This window comes from Mus musculus, chromosome 13 (genome assembly GCF_000001635.26).
Source record: "Mus musculus strain C57BL/6J chromosome 13, GRCm38.p6 C57BL/6J".
Lineage (NCBI taxonomy): Eukaryota > Metazoa > Chordata > Mammalia > Rodentia > Muridae > Mus > Mus musculus.
Genome location: NC_000079.6, coordinates 114277295 through 114297025, shown reverse-complemented (window position 1 = coordinate 114297025; position 19731 = coordinate 114277295). Strand labels below are relative to the sequence as shown.

The 19731-nt window shown below is 39.6% G+C and overlaps 1 protein-coding gene across 1 annotated transcript in view; it reads left to right on the top strand.

The window, feature by feature from the left end:
- The window catches only part of Ndufs4 (NADH:ubiquinone oxidoreductase core subunit S4), a 100300-nt gene extending 91069 nt beyond the window's left edge, over positions 1-9231 (top strand). The window contains exon 5 of the mRNA NM_010887.2: positions 8160-9231. Within this exon, the coding sequence (NP_035017.2) occupies positions 8160-8263 (104 nt within the window). The 3' untranslated portion in view covers positions 8264-9231. The remainder of the gene's footprint in view (positions 1-8159) is intronic.
- Positions 9232-19731: the final 10500 nt, after the last annotated feature.

Here is a 19731-nt window from a genome sequence, read left to right as displayed (position 1 = left end):
GACAGAAATGGAGCTGGTGGCCCTTAACAAATCCCCAGGGACTTAATGTTTTATGCAGTTGAGGGATAGGAAGAAGACAGCCCCTGGGAGGCAAGCAGATAAGGAGAGGAGCCACGCTCAGGTAGAAAAGATAGTGAACTTCCAAGATGGCTGGCTTCTTCCTCATCCTCCTAACCTAACAAAAGCCTAGAATCTTAAAGCAAAGGCCTTGGAGGTTTTTCCGCATCTCTCCTGCCAGCAGATCCTGATAGTGGACCGGCCCAACAAGTTAGAGGTCAGATCAGGACAAGTTATACAACAGTTGTGGGCCAATCAACAAATCTGTCTGTCTTCAAACCAGCCAACCCTAGCTTAGGGGAGGGGAGAAAACCTCTTCAGATATTTAAAACCCCAGCCCTGGAAAAGAGATTTGATTTTTGGCTTCCCAAACCCACCACCCAAGCCCCCACATTTGGGAGAGTCTGCTGCGAGCGAGCTTGCATGTCCTCACCCCATAAATACCTGTCTTCACTTGCTGATTCTGTCTGCTCCTGTCTAAGATTTCTTTCCTGTTACCTGTTGTGCTTGAGATTTTTCTACCTTTTAATTCTTCATTGGCAGAGAAAATGAACCCAATCATTACTCCTAGACTGGAATACAACAGACTTGCTTGTTTTGATAACCTTTTTATCCATCAATTTAAATCAGAGTGGCTAAGCAGCTCTTGACTTAACATCTCTTCCAAAGCAGCTTTTCAGGAGTTACATGCCAAATGAATGAAGGTATTTCAGACTTCCCTTTTTGTTGGGAAAGATTCTGATTTTAAATGAGCTCACCTGTGGAGCCGGAGAGTTGTGTGTTTGCTTTGGTTTTGTTTAGGATTTCATTTTGGAATGGCAAAAATAAAAGTTGAAGGTCAAGAATTGTAGCTTAGCTGTAGCAGCACATACCCAAGCATAGAAAAACCCTGGGTTTGCACCAAAAAAGTGATAACCCAAGCAACAGGAAAGCTTGGAATACGATCATAGTTGCCTAAAGAGTTAAAATTGGCTGCTCATTTCAAAGTCAAAGTACATAAAAAATTAGTGGAGAGGCTAGCAGAGCTGTAAATCCTCAACTCTTGCACTAGTGACCAAGAACTTGAAGTCAGCAAAAAGCTTTTCAAGTCATTGTGATAAACCAGAATGTTTGCCACGGAAGGAAGTCGGGTACTAGAAAGATAGCCTGTATATTGTACATGAAAGCAGTAACTTAGGACTTGAGCCCAGAAACATGAAGCAAACTTTGCTAAGATTTCTACATGTTTTATAGTTTTTTTTCCTCAGACTTAATGTTTTCATATGCCATAACCCAAGGAAGCCAGATTTCTGTATTTAAGTCTTTACTTCATGACATATTCTCTTTCCTCTTGATAAATAAGTCACACCCTATCATGTTGCTCACAAAGCTTTTTCATTGTTTACATAAAAATGTTTAACCTTTCTCATTATTGCATCAATTATCTTTTCACTAGAGTTGCTTTGATTATAAAGTCACAAAGGAACAAGTAGGCAGTTGTGAACTGAATGTGGTGGCTCGCCCCTGTGTTCCCAGCACTTGGGAGGTTGAGGCAGGAGGATCAAAAGCTCATGATCATCCTGTTATGTGATGAATTTAACAGCATCCTGGGATAGATGTGACTCTATCCCACCCCAAAAGGGCTAAATTTGATGAAATGATACATATTTGTACTGAGCCATGATTGGACAGAGAATGGTGTGACTTAGGAATTCTCTAGGTCTGTCGGTTCAGTTTGTTCCATCTGCTACTCAATGGCATTTCTTTTTTTCTGGATGTAGGACCCATGGGGGTCTTGTATTCTATTTTAAAAGGAGGATAGACAGTTCTTTATAGCTTCAGAAGACAAGAGCCAGAAATCAGACTAGCCTTTCTGCTATTGCTCTTTCATTATTAAATACTCAAATGTCATATTTGGATTAATGTTCTCTCAACCTTGTCATAATTAATAGCTCAGTAAACCACCTCACTTAGTAAAAATCTAGATATTCATTAATGTCATTTCAGCTTGAAGGCCTTTGTGTGTGTGTGTGTGTGTGTGTGTGTGTGTGTGTGTGTGTGTGTGTGTGTAGGTCAGAGAATAACTTGAAAGAATTGGTTTGCTCCTTCCGACATGAGTATTTCAGGGATCATCTCAAGTACTCAGGTCAATAGGCTTGGTGGCAAGCCTGCCACTTAAGGTTTTAATAATAATTTTGGATAACTACTTTTTAAATAAAGTGACTGGAGGGAATAATCATCCCAGTTAAAAGACGCTTTCACATTCTCATAACTGTAAACATTAATTTGAAGTAATGCTGGTTTATTTGATTGGTTAATTTGTGTATCTTGAGAAAGAACACATTCAAATAGACTAGAAGTCTTCATAAGACATCCAGCAGATTCGCCAACTACAGATAGGCATACATCCCTACCACAGAAGTGTGTGCCTGTGCTCAAGAACTCCACGTTTCTAATTTTAAGTTTGCCACAAATGTTGTGACTTGCTCTTAGACTTGCCTATTTGATGATCCTAATAAATGAAGATAGCTCATTCATATCAGCTAATAAAGCTTCACAATTTAATGTTTATGAATTTATCTCTGAAAATTTAGAACAGAGGTTATAAATTCTACATGACCAGCTCCACTAGCATGTCTCTGGTGCAGAAAAGCCTTTCTTTCTGTCTGCTGTGTATAGTGTGAATGGAAGAGACCATAAAAGTATCAGTGATGGGGTGAAGAGCAGAGCCTGTGGCTCAGAGCCCATGGCTCGGGGCCTAATTCCAGCCCTCAGGGTTTCCTTAACAATACTTGTCCACCTTATGACTTAACCTTTTAATACATTAGCAGAAAACAGTCAGCATCTGAGGTCTAAGTAACTAAGGAGAACCCTTGTTTTTACCTGCCTACCTAATGTTCCCACCTATGTATTTTAAAAGGGACTCAATTTAAAACTTTGTTCTCTTACTGTAAAACTTAACAGTTAGCAAACTGGAACTTGAATTTTTAATAGACTTACTCTGTATTCCCTGGCTCTCTCGTATTTGGCTTTTAACTAAAATGAACACATATATTAAAGAATTTATTTTACATGGGATACAAAGAAGCCAGGCAGATATTATACTCAGCACAGAAAACAAGTCAAGAGTCTAAGCAGGGGCACAGTAAAGACACTGCCAAAATGGCTACTTCATGGTCAGGAGAAAGGTTTTTATTGTGGATAAGAGAGAGAACATATCCAGGGGCACCTGTAAGTGTCCACATCAGTAAGAAAATACAGACTGGTCATGTCCAGGGTTTTCTGTGAGAAGAATAGCAGAGAATAATAAGAAAGAATAAGTGGGGGGACCTTATATATTATAGAGTGAGAAGTGAGCTGTAATCTGGAACAGCCTGGGGGTGGAGGGTGGGGGACAGCAAGAAGGGCCAGGAGGCTAGCATGTGCTTTGATATGCATAACAAGAACACGTGAAAAGGGATCTGAGGGGTTCCGAGGCTAGCATTGCCTTTGGTATGCACCATAGGGAAACTCATTAGAGAACCAGATGTCTCTTCAGTTACAGGAGGGGGATAGGGAAGTGTCTCTTCCTGACAGAAACAACCCCCACCCCACCCCCACCCCACCCCAGAGTCCTGAGGAGTGCTCAGAGTATGCACTTGCAGTCCTACAGCCCCATATGAGCTGAGCCAAGGTTGTCGTTTTGGACCATGTCAGTGGATTTGCCCTTTGGGGGTGCTTGGTTTTGTTTTTTAGTCCTAATAAAGACATCATGAACTTACGTGGGGTAAAGAGACATTGAGATAAATTTCAAATAGAGACAAAATTGTTATCTCTAGAAGAAGGTGAGTCGGTGGGGGATAGGACAGAATTATGTGCCTGTCACTGTGGCCATCCACTTTATGGGTAATAGTCATGTTCTCTGACAGCAGAACTCTGAAGTAGCAAACACTGAATACTTGTTCTAGGAAAAAGGAGGCGAGTTCATTCAAGCCTCTGGTCAGATCCTTTCATCAATTGATAACACTAATCTGTTTGTAACTCCTTCTAAATACACTTTATTTAATAATGTATTGATTCATCTACAGTGGTCTTATAAACATGCCAACTCATACCTGAACAAAGCTTATCTAGCACACATCTTGTCACATCATAGTCTTCTAGCACCATGCCCAGGAAGTATTTTAGTCAGTGAAACCACTCACAAGAAATAAGACTTGTGGCTGTAAATAGTCCTTGAAGAGGACTCTTGTCTGGAGTTTGAGGGCTGAACCAAGAAGACAGGGAGGGTGCGTCGCTTGACCTCAGTCACGAGGAGACTCAATGTCTGCTTCCCTCTGTGTACATTATAAGTGATCGCATGAGGATGGATGCATAGACTTAGAGGCCACAAATGAATTTGTAAGTCAGTGGATCCACAGGTGAGTATTACTGGTACCAACAGCCTGCCTAGGGTGGTGGTGGTGGTGGTGGTGGTTTCTATTTAGCTCCTTATTGCTAATCCTTGCTTGAGAGATTTTTGGCGGTTCAGGTCACAAGGGATTATTCCTTAGACGCCTGTAGAACTCTGGAATCACTTTTCTTAAAGTAGGCTTCTTTCTGTGTCATGGTTTGCTGGGGTTCCACGTATTTTATGAGTTAAGTAGGACTGTGGGAATTCCTCTGCATAGTCCATTGCCCCAGATTAATTTCCACAAAATTTCTGGTCATGAGTTTTAGATATTTGCATATATATCTTCTCAAGGAATTAAAAAGAAATGTGTTCTAAATTTCTAAACCGATTTTCAACTGTACTCTTGAAGCACAAAAGTCACTTGGTTGATTTCTTGCTTTGCTTTATGGCAAATTCCAAATAGAATGTTTCCAATTAATGTTTTGGAAATAATGCTAATCTCTATGGCAGAATATTGTTTGAAAAATTAGTTGAAAGAGACCATTGACTGTTGCATCAGAGGATGATGGTGTTTTGCAAGGTGCCAAGCTCTAGTGGGTGTAGGGTGTTTGTTATTCTAATGAATCTCCAAATGCTGTGTGTGCCTCTGTTTGCTTATTGACAGTCCAAGGAAGGATTGGTCACCAGTTTATCCACAGCCTGAGTCACTTCCATAACGGTTCCTAAAAGAATATCTAAGATAGTTAAAATCATTTCAAAATGCGTTGTTTAAAGTGAACTTCCAGGCAAGCTTTCCGCCTTTCCTCTTTTTAAGTGTTAGGTGTCTGCCTTGCCTTGCACGAGGTGTGGCAATGCCAGACTACACTCTGGTGAAGCATCTCGAAATCGTCCATAACTGCCAATGTGCCTCCCTTTGTGTCTCAAAGACTTGCTTGTTCTGATCCCTAGAGGTGGGAGCAGGGTCTTCCTGTTGTGTCACATGCTGCGGTGTTTACGTGTTCCAGCACAAAGTATTAAACTGTTCACTTCCACACTAAGTAACGTCAGAGTTTTGGATTATGCTATCAATGGAGAAGAGCCTTTCCCAGGACCTCAAGAGTAAGGAAGGAAGTTTTGCCATAAGCAGTAAAAGAACTAATGAATGTGCCTGTGTGTCTGTTACAGAGACATAAATGAAATGGCTCTGTAAATCAAAACAATAGACTTTTCTTCATCTCGCATGAAAGGCATAATAAGCCAACCATTGTGAGCTAGCTTGCTTTCAAGGGCATGCGTGTATGTGTATGTGAACATGTATATGCATGCTTGTGTGTATATGTGCATATGTGAAAAGACTGACCATCATTGCATCGGAAATAGAGCAATCCAGCCACAGCATAAAGATTTACAAAGTAAGATGGCCTGCTTTTTGAAAAAGAAATTTATTATTAGACATTAAAGATCACATTTTAAGCTTACTAAGCATTTGCATTTGTACTTCTCTTACAAAATACTTTTGTGAAAGCATTCTACTGTGTGAGACAGCAAAGTCAGCTCCTCTCATCATGTAGGTGCTGGTGGGTGGATTTGTGGCTAATCTGTGCCATATGGCTACTCCACAGTGGGAAGGGATGGCGGACCCGGGAGCTTACTCCATCCCTGGGCAATGCCTTGGACTCAGTTGCTTTGATCTTTGTGTTGCACAGCTGGAAAAAACAAGGCCTGATTTTGAATGACTCAATAAGACGACATATGGGACCATAGCCATAGCATGCACCTTAGCTTTATATAAGCAGTCTACAGACAGTGTACTGTTTCATCTCAGATACAGTTTGGATTATTTGGTTTAAAAAAAAAAGAAAAGAAAAACAAACAAGAAAAAACCATACCTTTAGGTTGAAAAAGGAAAAATTTATATGTTGTGAATATTTTACTAATAAATTTTGTTGCTCTATATTTCATGCACAATTCTTCTCTTTTAGGAGTTTCAGATGAGAAATGAAAAAGCAGAAGTGTGTGTAGTATGTGTAATTCATATAATTTACCCATCATTGAGTACATGTTCAAAATCTTCTCAAGGGTTGTTTTCGTTATGAGTTCTGCCTTAATAATGTCCCAGAACAGAGCAGCTGTGATGGGACAGCCAAAGTTACACAAGTCTTCCTTTACTTTCATTGGCTGCTGTGACTGCCATCAGCCATCTTAAAACCCCGCTGCTCTCTGTCAGACAAGTTCAGTTGTTTGTTCAGCTTTAGGGACAAAGCTGGTTTCCACAGGAAAATGTGAGGGGAGACAGTTTCTCCTTATAATCATGTGTGACTATGGTAGAGCATTTGGAGAGATCATAGCCAAACTACAGGTCTCTTCTGCATTGTTATAACCATTGATAGCAAATATAATCGACCTTAGAGTTCCCATGAGAAAAACTAAACCAGTTTTTTCATTTCTGTGTCTAAATAGTCTATTCTTCTCTCATGGCACTGACCCTCACAGCATTTTGAAAGTCTATAACCAGAACAGATAATAGAGCTGTGCTTGTGTTCTAATAGAAGGTAAGCAGTTAGAATCCATAGTATTTGCAGGTCTTCATTTCCTTTCAGGACATCATTATTAAACTGGAAAGTCTGTCTTGGCAGGTGGAGGGGATGAGAAAGCATGCTCTCATCTACCAGTTGGCAAAAGAATATCAGAATTCTCGAGTGACCTAACCAGTGACTGCCACAACAAGACTTAGAATCCACATTAGAAGACTTCTTGGTTCTTCCTCCATGGTTGTAACATGCTCGAGTGAGCACTGTGGCATAGACTTGATTGTCAGGAATTTTTTTAAAGTCTTGTAAAAATATTTAAATTTTAAAAAATTACACAATTAAGAAGCATGCATGAAGATGAGTTATTTGAAAAACAATGGTGGGAAAGTGGAGTCCATAAAGAAAAATTAGAGTCGTAAGACTTGTTTAACTTAAGGAAACATGAGGAGGAGTGTTGATTGGAGTGTGCCCTAAACACTAGAGGCCACTCAAGGGCACTCAAAACAGAAATGCTCTACAAGTAAGGTCAGTCTCCCAAGTTACAAAACATACAAAAGGCCATTTGAAGAAAAGAGACAAACTCAGAACACATTGACCAAAGGCTCTCAGTTTGGTTTGCCTTAAAATCTCCTGAAATTGAGAGTTAAGTACACCTCTCAGGAACCCACCAGATGTTTGTGTCCAACTGTCTTCTAGTCAGCTCTCAATATTTGTGTAGTTGGTTATGATTCAAACTAATCACATAACCATTAAATAAAGGCTGAAGATCATTCTTTAGTTAGTAAGGGGACAGAACTTGGGACTCTCAAGAGAAATGATGGGGTGGAGAATAGGGAAAACTTTAGTATTTCAGATGTTCAGACACTAGGCCTTTGAGCAGCGAGGTGAGTTATATTATTGAGTTCTTTGTACTGTTAAAGATGTCACATATTAAGCAATGTATGGAAATCTGATTCTATATAATACATAACCATTGGTAACTAAGCAAGAAAATTAAATCATAGGTTACTCCTTCACTTTGAAATATGACAACTCATCTCCAGGCAGTGTTTGGACTTTCACACACAGGATTGAGAATAAACAAATTACTAAATTTATATTTCAGATGTGTTGACATTTATTCCTGTTGATAAATGAACATGAAATTATACGAGTTAGCCTCTGCTTGCTTGCTGTGTTTCTTAAGCATCCTCATTAATTTTGTTCCTGTGGGGTTTGTTTTGGTTTTGTTTTCCATCTAGGATGGAGCTATGATGTGGAAGAGAAGAAGGTTCCGAAACCCAAGTCCAAGTCTTATGGTGCAAACTTTTCTTGGAACAAAAGAACAAGAGTGTCTACAAAATAGGTTGGAGCTGGCTACATCTCTGCTTGACTGTGACTGAAGTGTCAGCTGTGCACTATTTATAGTCCATGGATAATGCACCTCTTAATCTCCTAATAAATGTGACCTTTAAACTACAGGTACACTTGGCAGTTTCTATTTTAAGTGTTTTTGATGTCTTACATTGAACATATTACAGTTCCCTGCACAGACAGATTTGAGACATTCACCGCTCTACGAAATCAGAGCACTTAGAGTTTACCAATGTGAGTGCCTGGAATCAGCTGCAGCCTAGGTGGTTTCTGGTTGCTTTTTATAGCCACTCAAGTCAATGCCATGCATAAACTCCAAGCCATCCTTACTAAACCACTCTCAGGGAAATTCTTTTGTCATGGGTAGAAAAGGACATGGCTGTACTACAACCCAATGACTCTCAACTTAATTCCCTTATAGCCAACGATTTCCTGTCTGACTGGAGATTTGTATTTCCTCGGTGTTTATGAACAGAAAAGGATTTATCTGTACAAGTTAAGCCCGTTCTTCCCCGTCCCATGCTCCCAAAAATAAGGCTCAGTCTCAATATATATTTACAGATACCTTGGCCATATTGCTAGGCTTTTCTCTGACTAGACCATAGCTTAAATCATCCCATTTATTCTAATCTACATTCTGCCATGTGGCTGATTACTTGTGCTCAGGTACCATATGTCTGTTTCCTCACCTCTTCCTGGGAGAATCTTCCTTGCCTGGCTTTATCCCAGAATTCTTTCTGCCTCCCAGATGTCCACCTTCTAGTCCACCTTTTCCTATAGGCCATAGGCTTTTTAATTGACAAGTGATGCATCCGTACAACACATAAAATATTCTCTCTACAGTTGTCCATACCAGTTCTGCCTTATGCATCTGCTGATTGTGAGAACTTCCAATGGAGATCTTTTATTCTTAGGAAATAAGTTCAATACAAAATAAAAACAAGTGTTTGGAGACCTTTAGTGTTGCTGTTATGTTTTTAAAATAGAAATAAGCACATTTTATTGCAACTGTGTGGCCTAAATGATCACCCATGAAGCCATGTTCTCACTGGGCTCTTAGAAACTACCACAGCTACTAACCTGCATAAACATCTTATCAGGGAGGCACTTATATTTCTAACTTTGCAAGGAAGATATACAAATTAAGACTTAAAAAGGATTAAATAATGGGCTCAGGATGACAGTGGTCCCAGGTACTGAAGGTGACACTAGAATTGCCTGCTGCAAACCCATGTACTTTGTTGCTTATGGTAGCTACAGAGAAATGTGCTTTAACAGTGGAAGATTATTTCTTTAGATTACATGTTCTTCATTGTTTACAGTTTCTCTGTTATTTCATGTATATCAGTAACACATTGCCTTAGAACAGTGCACAGAGCATACAGTTTTGTTCTGAGGAGCATACTGACAAGCCTTTAAAGACAGGTGAATGCACACTCTATCTCTATTTAAACAGCCAAGGATGGACACAGATAAATATAGAGATTTTTTCTGCAAGATTGTCTCTAAGAACTAGTAAGTAGACAGTATAGATGTTTTATCAGAGAAGCTACAGGTGAATGGAGAATTCGGGAACTACTAAAATGAGCCGTCCATACCGGAGCTTGAGAGGTGCTTTAGCAGAGAAAAGGTGTCTGCTGCCAAGCCTGGTGGCTGGAATTCAGTTGGATCCTTGGGGCCTCTGGTGAAAGGGAGACATGACTAGCGCACTGTAGTATACCCACCCAAGCACTTGCATACACAAAGAAACTCTTAAACCAAGATTCATCCATATGAGTTTTTAAAAAGGATACCCAAGGTACATTGCTAAGTAAAAAGAAGCAAAGAATATGGTCCTGTGAGAAGGCAAATTAATTTAGATTGCTTTCAAATACATTATATATCTTTTGGGAAGCTTCTATGTATTAGGTTTACACCAAACACTCAAATGGCCCACAGTTTTTAGCTCTCCTGCCCTGTTATGCCTCCCTTATCCCCCCCGTTTGATCCTCCCTGTCCAGTCCCCGTCTCATGCATCTATAACCACCTATTGTATTTCACCTTCCTAGGGAGATCCACCCGTCACCGTAGCCCTTACTTACTCTGTACCTAACCACTGTGGTTATGTAGATTGTAGCTTGTTTACTGAAGACTTAAAAGCTAACATCCACACACAAGTGAGTACACACCATATTTGTCCTGAATCGCCCACCTTGGGATACATTTTTTTTTTTTTTAGCTCTCTTCATTTACCTACAAATTTTCATTTTTAATGGCCATATAATACTCCATTATGTATGTGTATCACTGTTTTTTTTTAATCCATTCATCCATTCCTGGACACCTAGATTGTTTCTAATTTCTGATTATTAGGAGTAGAGCAGCAGTGAACATGGTTGGGCATCGAAGAGAAGAGAGAATTGGATACCTCAGTCAATTAAAATGTTAAATCTAAAAATAATCCAGGCACAAAGCATCCAGGAAATCTATGAAAACAAACACTATGAAAACTATGAAAAGACCAAATCTATCAGGAATAGAAATAGAAGGAAAAGAAACCCAGGGCAGCGCACAGAAAATACTTTCAACAAGATTATAGAAGAAAATTTGCCTAGCCTAAAGAAGAGATTGCCTATCAAGGAATAAGGAGCATAGAGAACACCAACTAGACTGAGCCAGAGAAGAAATTCCCCACAACACATATTAATCCAAACAGTAAGCATAGAACAAAGAAAGAAAGAAGAAGAAAGAATATGTTGCAAGGGGGAGAACACCAAGTAACATAAAAGCAGATGTAGAGTCACATCTGCTTAGTTCATGAAGACTACTTATTTACTATAGATTAAACACAAATTCAAACCAACTAGTTGTATTCAACACCAATTTGGTGAGTCTTACAATGTTAAGTTTTCCTACACACTTGTAAACTGGAGAAGGTAAAGATTAAGTGACTAGGATTGTCGATGCACTGCTCGTAACTAGGGATGGATTGTGGGTGCTTCCTGTGCACTGTGCAAGGTGCTGTGTGGGTCCTGTCTCCTCTAAGGGCATGCCCGACTTCTTCAGCCCTATGAAATTAACCGTATGTAGTAGATAACAGGACAGCCTGGTGCTCTGTGCACACTGCCCTGTATGCATGCTGCTCTGGAGTGGGGATCATTTCTTCCATGCTCTGATGGCAGGCGCGTTGGAGTACTATAGAAAATGGAAAAGAAGAATGTGACCCTCAAGCATGCTACTCTAATTGTTACACAGTTAGGCTCTGTTTCCAGTGATTTATGCCCTTGTATACATTTTTTTCCTTTAATAAAACAAAATTGAAATACTTCTACATTTGAAAAACACCACCACACTAAATGCTAAACCCTTTTTACCCAATGTATTCCGGTTTCTGTCGACATCATTCTACCACATAATATTTAATTTCCAGAAAGTGTAAATTTCATTATGTAACATTTGGATTTTTTTTTCCTTTTAAAAAGTTTCTTGCACTTCCACTGTAATAAATAGCTGGGACCTCTTTAGGTAGACTGTAAATGAGTGGAAGGGGAGGGGGCTGTACTTTCAACTCACAGGCAGGCTCACAGGCTCAGTGTGCATAGTGCATTGCTTGAATAATCACTCAAAATATTGTTAACACCCAAAACTTACACCGAATGCTCAAGATACTTATAAAATGATTGTTTTTTTTTAAATTTTAGGAGTCAAAGTATTAAAAATATAATTGTTTTCCTAATTAATTAAAAAAATAATCTCTCAAAAAAATCTCAAATACTGAAAAAGACTATCGTATAATTAGAGTAGGGTCAATTTCTTTGAAGACAAATTTCAGTCGTAAATGAGTTTAAGTCACAAAACTGCCAAGAAAAATTAGATTCTGGTTTGTGGTTTAATTGATCACCTATAAATACAAACTGTTACCACTCACTGTTCTTTTGACTCTAATTAAGGGAGAAGATCTAAGCTGAGGAACCCAAATGCTGGGATTTGGCAGAGCTTGGGAAGGAAGCTTGGGTGACTACACTTGGTGGTGGTGGTGCTTAACAAGGAAGACCCAGGAGATTCCATTCGTGCGGGAAGCATGCAGCTTTAATTACTCTTCTTTTTCTCTGTCCAGATGCCAGAATCAACTTAAGGGAGGAAGGATTTGTTTTGGCTCGTGGTTTTAGAAAGAACTTGTGGGTGTTAATAATCATGGTGATGGAGACAGCAGAGTGGAGCAAGCACTTCATGTAATGGCAACCAAGAAACAAAGAGAAAGCCAGGCCTCACTCTGCCTCCCAGCCATTGTCCGTTCCTTATGGTAGAGAATCTTTGAAAATGCCCTCAGAGACATATTCAGGTCTCCTAGGCGTGTCTTATCCAAGCAGTCCAGTGAAGAGGCACAAATGCAAGACTGATTTTGAAAACTAACTAACTCTATTAATGTTATTTGGTAACAGTGTACTGCAATAATAAATTTTCTCTTAACCCAAAAGTCACGGATAGTTTTAAATTTCACTAGATTTTTCTCCAAGTTTTTTTTTTTCCATAAAAAGATGGAATATTTGATGATGGAAACTCATTTAAGTGAAATGAGTTTCATGTTTTATTACCCCTTCTCCTGGGGTGTAGATAAGATTTCATTGCGAAATATGCTAGATATTTTAGAATATACCTTTTGGGGAGGACACCAACATATTACTCCCTATATATTCTAAGTGTTACAATAAAAACAAATTCATATATTCACTCAGTATTTCTTACTTTACCTAGTATTGTTCTTTGAGGGTGGAGGAGTGAGAAAGGGTCTCCCTAAATAGCCTAGGCGAGCCTTAAAGTCATAATCCTTCAGCTTCAACCTCTCAAGTGCCGCCATTACAGGAATGTCCACCACACCCAGGGGTGAGATTGTTCTTCCTAATGATTTTCCTTAAAAGTAGAATTTAAAGGGGGTCTGGAGAGATGGCTCAGAGGCTAAGGGCACTGGCTGTTCTTCCAGAGGTCCCGAGTTCAATTCTCAGCAACCACATGGTGGCTCACAACCATCTGTAATGAGATCCAATGCCCTCTTCTGGTGGGTCAGTGACAGCATACTCATATACATAAAGTAAATCTTTAAAAAAAAATAGAATTTGGAGTATACTCTAAGTCAGTAGTTCACATTTCCATTGGACCTCAAACTCCCGTTTTTGTTTGTTTTGGTTTTGGTTTTGAGAGGAGGTTTCTCTGTGTAGCCCTGCCTGTCCTGGAACTCATTCAGATCAGGCTAGCCTTGAACTCAGAGATCCACCTGCTTCTGCCTCCCCATTACAGATATTAAAGACAGGTGTCACCACACCCAGCTTTTTTTTTTTAAACATTTTTATTTTGTGTGTATGAGTTTTGTCTGGGTGTATGTACAATGCATGCATGTAGTGCCATCAGAGGCCAGAAGAGGGTGGCAGATCCCCCAGGCCTGGAGTTACAGATGGTTGTGAACCACCATATAGGTGCTGAGAACCAAACTCAAGTCCTCTGCATGAACAGCAAGTGCCCTTAATTGCTGAGACATCTATGTCACTCCTGTTTCCCCTGCCTGTTCATGATTTTTGCTTTTTTTCTTTCATATCACTGGACATTATCTAAGAAACCAAATTAGTCACTGTGTAGAATATTCCCAAATTTTGGATTTCTTTGTTTCTTCATGGTGAGACTCGGGTTCACCATTTATGGCAAGATTGTTCTTTTTCTAATAAGTATGTTCTCCAGTAAGTTTGTTATGTAACTGCTGGGACTTAAACTCAGGGCTTCCTGATCTCACACTGTTGTAAGTGAGCCATCTCTCTGGCCCATGATTATTATCTCCTGGTTCTGACATCTCTTTCAGATTTACTCACTGGCCCAGGTAGGTTTTGTTGTCCATGTTATCATTGTTGTGTTAATTACCAGTGACTTAACAGATTCCTTCATTCATATTCCTTACTGTCATGCATTTCAAGTGCTTTCAAACTGTCCTTCACATTTCTTCCTCCATCCCTGACATTTTTACATTCCTTTGTACATTCTCTCCTCAGAACTAGAATCATTTCTCCAAGGAGCAGTGTTTGATTTTAGTGGAGAGCAAGATCTAGATGTCTTGTAGGTTCTCGTGTTTCATCAAAAGACCCATTGAGTAGATAGATCACAGACACACAAACATACACTTGGTAACTGACTCCAGTCCTGTTGATGCCAGAGCAACCAGAGTCTCATTAATAAGAGAACTTAAGAGGGAACTCAAACAGAAGCTCCAGGACAGCATCTTTAAAGTGTAAAAGAAAAACTCCAGGGCAGGCTATCTGTACATCTCTGCAGCTGCCTGGAGGAGGGAAAGGCAAAGAGGTGTGAAAGGCACAAAGTTAGACTGTCAGTGGCAGGCAAGTAGTTGTTTGGGGTGGGGGGGTATGGGGTGCTTTAGAGACAGATAAGGAAGCCCATAGTACTAAGGAACGCATATAGATGAACTTGCAGGCAGGCAGATCCAGCCGGACCTCAGAACTACTAGGGACTGTGCTGGTGACAGGAATTCAGGGAAGGAAAAGTATGCTATCTTAACATGAACCCTCTTCCCAGAGATGGTTCCTTACAACATCTGCCCAGCCTGCCCAACTGGGTTAACTCTTAGAGGAAGAGGCAAGGGCAAGTCTCCACCTAGGGGTAGATGCCATCTTTACCATGACCTTGCTTTTGTCCTTGTTCTCCCTGCCCTCTGCTGTCTACTATTCGTGTATTTGCTGCTCATTTGTTGTATTTCACCATAAATGCAAAATGACTTAAAAGGGTTAAAGTGCTTGTCTTACACATGCAAAACGCTAGGATTGATCCCCAGAACTGTTGGATGGATGGATGGATGGATGGATGGGTAAAATTACTGCTCTGATACCACTACAGGTTTTGAAAAGTGTGTGTGTGTGTATTGTGTGTGTATGTGTGTGTGTTATAAATACGTATATCTTTAGATTTTTTTTGTATTATGTCTTTAGAAATAAATTTATACCTGTAATCCCACCATTTGAGAGGCAAAGGAAGGGAGATCACTGTGAATTCAAGGCCATCCTGGTCTACACAGTTCCCAGACAGCCAGTGCTATGTAAAGAAACCTTGTCTTAAAAAAAAAAAAAAAAAAAAAAAACAAAAAAAAAAAAACAAAAAAAAAAAACTAACAAAACTGTATAAAGGATATCAGAGTACTGTGTCCTCAGTTCCCTGAATTAGGAGGTAGTTTGGTTCAGAACATGCTGTTAGAATTCATTAGCAGAGCAGGCTGCAGTCAGGTCTCCTGGGACTATACTAGGGTGTTGTTCCTCATGAAGCAAGGCAAAATGAAGACATGTCGGAAGAAGTCTTAACATTGGCATCTGTATAAACCAGAAGACAATATCCGTCTTTAGTTTTCCCTTGTCATATAAAACAGAACAAAATTATTAGCGTTGTTTGATGAAGCTTTTACATTTTGGTGTGATTGGTTTTCTGTTTCTCCGTCTATGCTTGAGAAGATGAACTTACTTCAAATTCCGTTTAACACAAGATCCAATAAGCTATCGAGCTGCACAGCCATGGCAGACAATAGGAAACGGGGGTCTGGACCTTAGCACAGCAGCCAGCAATCCTTGGCTCTAGAGGAGCTAAGGAGGATGAGGAAAAGAGAAGAAAGGGCAGAAACAGCCCCTTGGGGAGAGTGTTTCTGATAAATGAAGAGGAGGTGGGAAGGGAAGAACCAAGAAAGCTGATAGGTTCTGTTGGGTCAAAGAATGACATCCCAGAGCATGGAATGCTCTGAGTAAAAGATGTAAAGATGTTGGCAGTGTCTCAGAAGCAAGGCTTCCTGGGTCCCCCCCACCCCCCCTCACCACCCGTACATCACAGAAGCTACAATTCCTCTCCCCTGGGGAAGACCATTAACTATGGAAAAGCAAACCATAAAGCCTAAGAAGGCTATTCTCTATACTGCCATCTCTGAACACTGGTTTTGAGTCCCTTTGTGACATTAATTCCCCTTTGTGGCTGCATCCTATCTCTATACCTAGAGAAAAGGGACACACAGGCCAAGGGAGTCAGTCATATTGCTACTAGATTAAAATAGTTCACCACTGGAATATGAATAGATAGGCCAATCATAAAGAATGAGAAAATTCAGCAGATAATCCATCACATACAGATTGGTTGCAGGATATTTGATCACAGTGTGAACCCTGAGATTGTGTTATTTACTGGACAAACCTGTTTCTAGTTGTGGTGTGGCTCAGCCCTAACACAAACCATTAATCCAAGACCTTTTTGCTTATTGTAGGCAGGATTAAATAAAGTCAACCATAGGTCAAGAGGCAGGGCCAGCAACCCCATTTGACAGGAAGTGAACATAGGAAAGCCATAGAGAGTAAAAGGACATCAGGAGGATGGATAGAGAGGTGCACAGGAAGTAGAAGGGAGGGACATTCTCTTTGAAAGGTCTTTTGAGAGGATGTAGAGAAGGAGAGCTTTTATTCTTTGGGGACATCAGCTGAAAAAGAAAGTCATCTGTGTGCTTTCTCTGCCTCTGAGCTAGCAGGTTTTCACCATAACATCTAGCTCTCAAGTATTTATTGGTAAAATCAAACGTTTGAGATTTTGTTTAAAAACAACAGAAGTTGGTATATGATAAAGACACCATTCCCAACACTTGGAGGGAAAGGCAGCCTTTGAGTGTTACTAGGGAAATTTTGATTGCACCATGCATAAGAATAAACTGCAAACCGATCAAAGCCTTGACCGTAAGGAAAGGAGGGAGTGCTCATACGAATCATTAATGAATTTCTCTGAAGCCTGAATGAAGATAGGCTTCTTAGCTTTAATTGATTTTAAATTTATGATTCACACAGTAAAGCAAATTTGTAACTGTTACTTCATAAAATAATAATTTAAAATGTATACGCACATATACACAAAGTGACTTCGGTATTTAAAAAATACTGGAAGCTATTCAAATTTATTGACAGGCTGAAAGTTACAATTAGAAAAGAATAAGTCACAAAGTGACTGGTTAAGTTTATTGTTGCAAAATAACTAGAAGAAGCTTTGTGAGCTAACTGATGAGTTAGTATGGTATAGTAATTTCACCGTCTGTATCTGTAATCAGATATCACACTGCACACCCTAAATATGTTAGTTAAAAGCAAAACCTTAAATAAATAAATATGATGACTGAATTATGTATGGACTGTCAAAAGCCTAGGTACTACCTACCTGTTTAAAAGTGAGGAAAGCTTTTCATATTGATATGGAATAATCTCTAGGAAAAAGACAACTGCAATACAGCAGGTCTCTGGTGATACACACATAACACACACACACACAGGTACATATACACATACACATATAGATCAGTGCACATATGCCGAAGACCAGCCCCAGTCAGCCTCCCTCAACCTGCGGAAAAAATTTCGGGGTTCCATTACAGGCGGGCGTGGAGTCTGGGAGAAATGACAAACAAATATGAACACAAGGGAGTGCTGTATCTGGATGCATTTTCTCCAAGCAAAAACCAGACTTTTTATACAGAATAAATAAATAAATAAATAAATAAGAAAGCCAGGCAAATACATCCTCCAAATTAATACATCAGCCAAGTTACATTGACACAAAAAAAAGATGCATACATAACGTTTACCAGTGAGAATAGGAACAACCCTTAATTAAGATCAGCCAAACACAGCAGCCAGGTGAATGCTCTGATGCAATGCTAGTCTATTGTTAAACCCACCATCAGGGGTCCTTTAGTAAATACCTGATTATGCTAGTCCTCTGCTGCCTAGTGAAAAACCTGTACCTGGGGAATTCTACTAACCCTTTCATGAATAATACTAACCCACCTATTTCCTAGGTCATTGTGTATTCCTGTATTTGGGTGTGACTCCGCTATTGTCCTAAGTAATTACTATGTAGACTAGCCCTGAGCTTTTCTAGATCTATTCAAGTATATTGTAATGCCTAATTAGTTTTACTGTCTCTACTAGAAGTAAATTTGAAAGTTACTGAATAGGTAACATTCTTACTGAATTCCAAGCTCAGGGTCGGCTTCAAGGACTGCCTAGGACATTGGTGAAGACCAGGGAGTAAAATTCAACCTGATTAAAGTATTTGTAAAATCATTACTTGGAAGAACCTATAATACAAGAAAGCACACAGATCCATACACTAGATTAACTCGGGGACAGGGTTTGAGTATATGGGCTATGGGAATGCCAAGGTTCCAGGAGGCTAAGTTTCCATGAAACTCTTTGCCTTGTGACTGTTTCCAGGCTTTTAGGCCTACCAAGCAGACTTCACTGGAGTGGATGTAGCACACATACACGGACACATATAGATAGGTACATATGCATGTACACATATAGATAGGAACATATACACACATAGATAGGTAATATACATGTACACACATAGATAGGTACATATACATGTACACATATAGATAGGTACACATAATTCTATTTTCTGTGTAGCAGAAGGCAAAACCAGAACCCAGTGTAATTCTTGACCTCCAGGGGATGAATGGGAGCCAAGCAATGGGACGTGGAGATGAATGATGCCTCTCTATGGATAATTTTGTGTTGTTTTGACTCTTATAAGCAGGCTAACATACTGCATGTTTAAAGAAAAGTCAATCAAATATGAGAAGAAAGAAGCCCTAAAATATAAAGCAAACAGAGAAACGATCCCATGTGTACCTTAAATGAAACCAGAACCACAGTAAAGGGAAAAGCATACTCAGGTCACTTGGAACACAGCATTCAACCTTATATGCCTGGTTAGATGGGGCTGGATGACTGGAGAACATTTCAAACAAATACTTAAATTCGCTTTTCAGTATGATTTCTTTATACCATGGTATGAGAAACCAATTTGCATATACACTGTAATTGGTTTAATAAGTACACTGTTATTTTGAGATGGCCAGTTTTTTGGTTTTGGGGGGTTTTGGGGTTTTTTGGTTTTTTTTAACTGAGACAGTCTTACAAATATGGAAGAGAGAAAGTAAGTTTCATGGTATGAAATAGGAATTACATAAAAGTAACTAAACTTATTTTAAAAAATAACATACATGTGTAGATCTACTTGTACATAGACATTAGTACATTTATACACACAATAGTTTCTTAATGTTATCTATTGAAGAACAAGAAAATATACAAACAGAACAAAAACAAAACAAATAAAACAAAACAAAACACAATTTCAATCCAGTCTGCAGTGAGAATCTGGTCTGTGCTATGGTTTTGATCTCAAGTGCTCTTCCAAGGCCTTTTGTAAACGCTTGACTCTCCCATGCTGTTGAGAGATACTTGAAACCTGAAGAGAGTGAGCGAGATTCTGGTTGCTGGGTGAATGGCTGTGAAGAGAATATGGTTCTGAATCCTCATCTTCATCCCACCGCCATGATGTGACGCACGTACTTGCCTCCTCATGTGCTTCCACCACTGTGTGCTGCTACAGAGCAGGACTAAG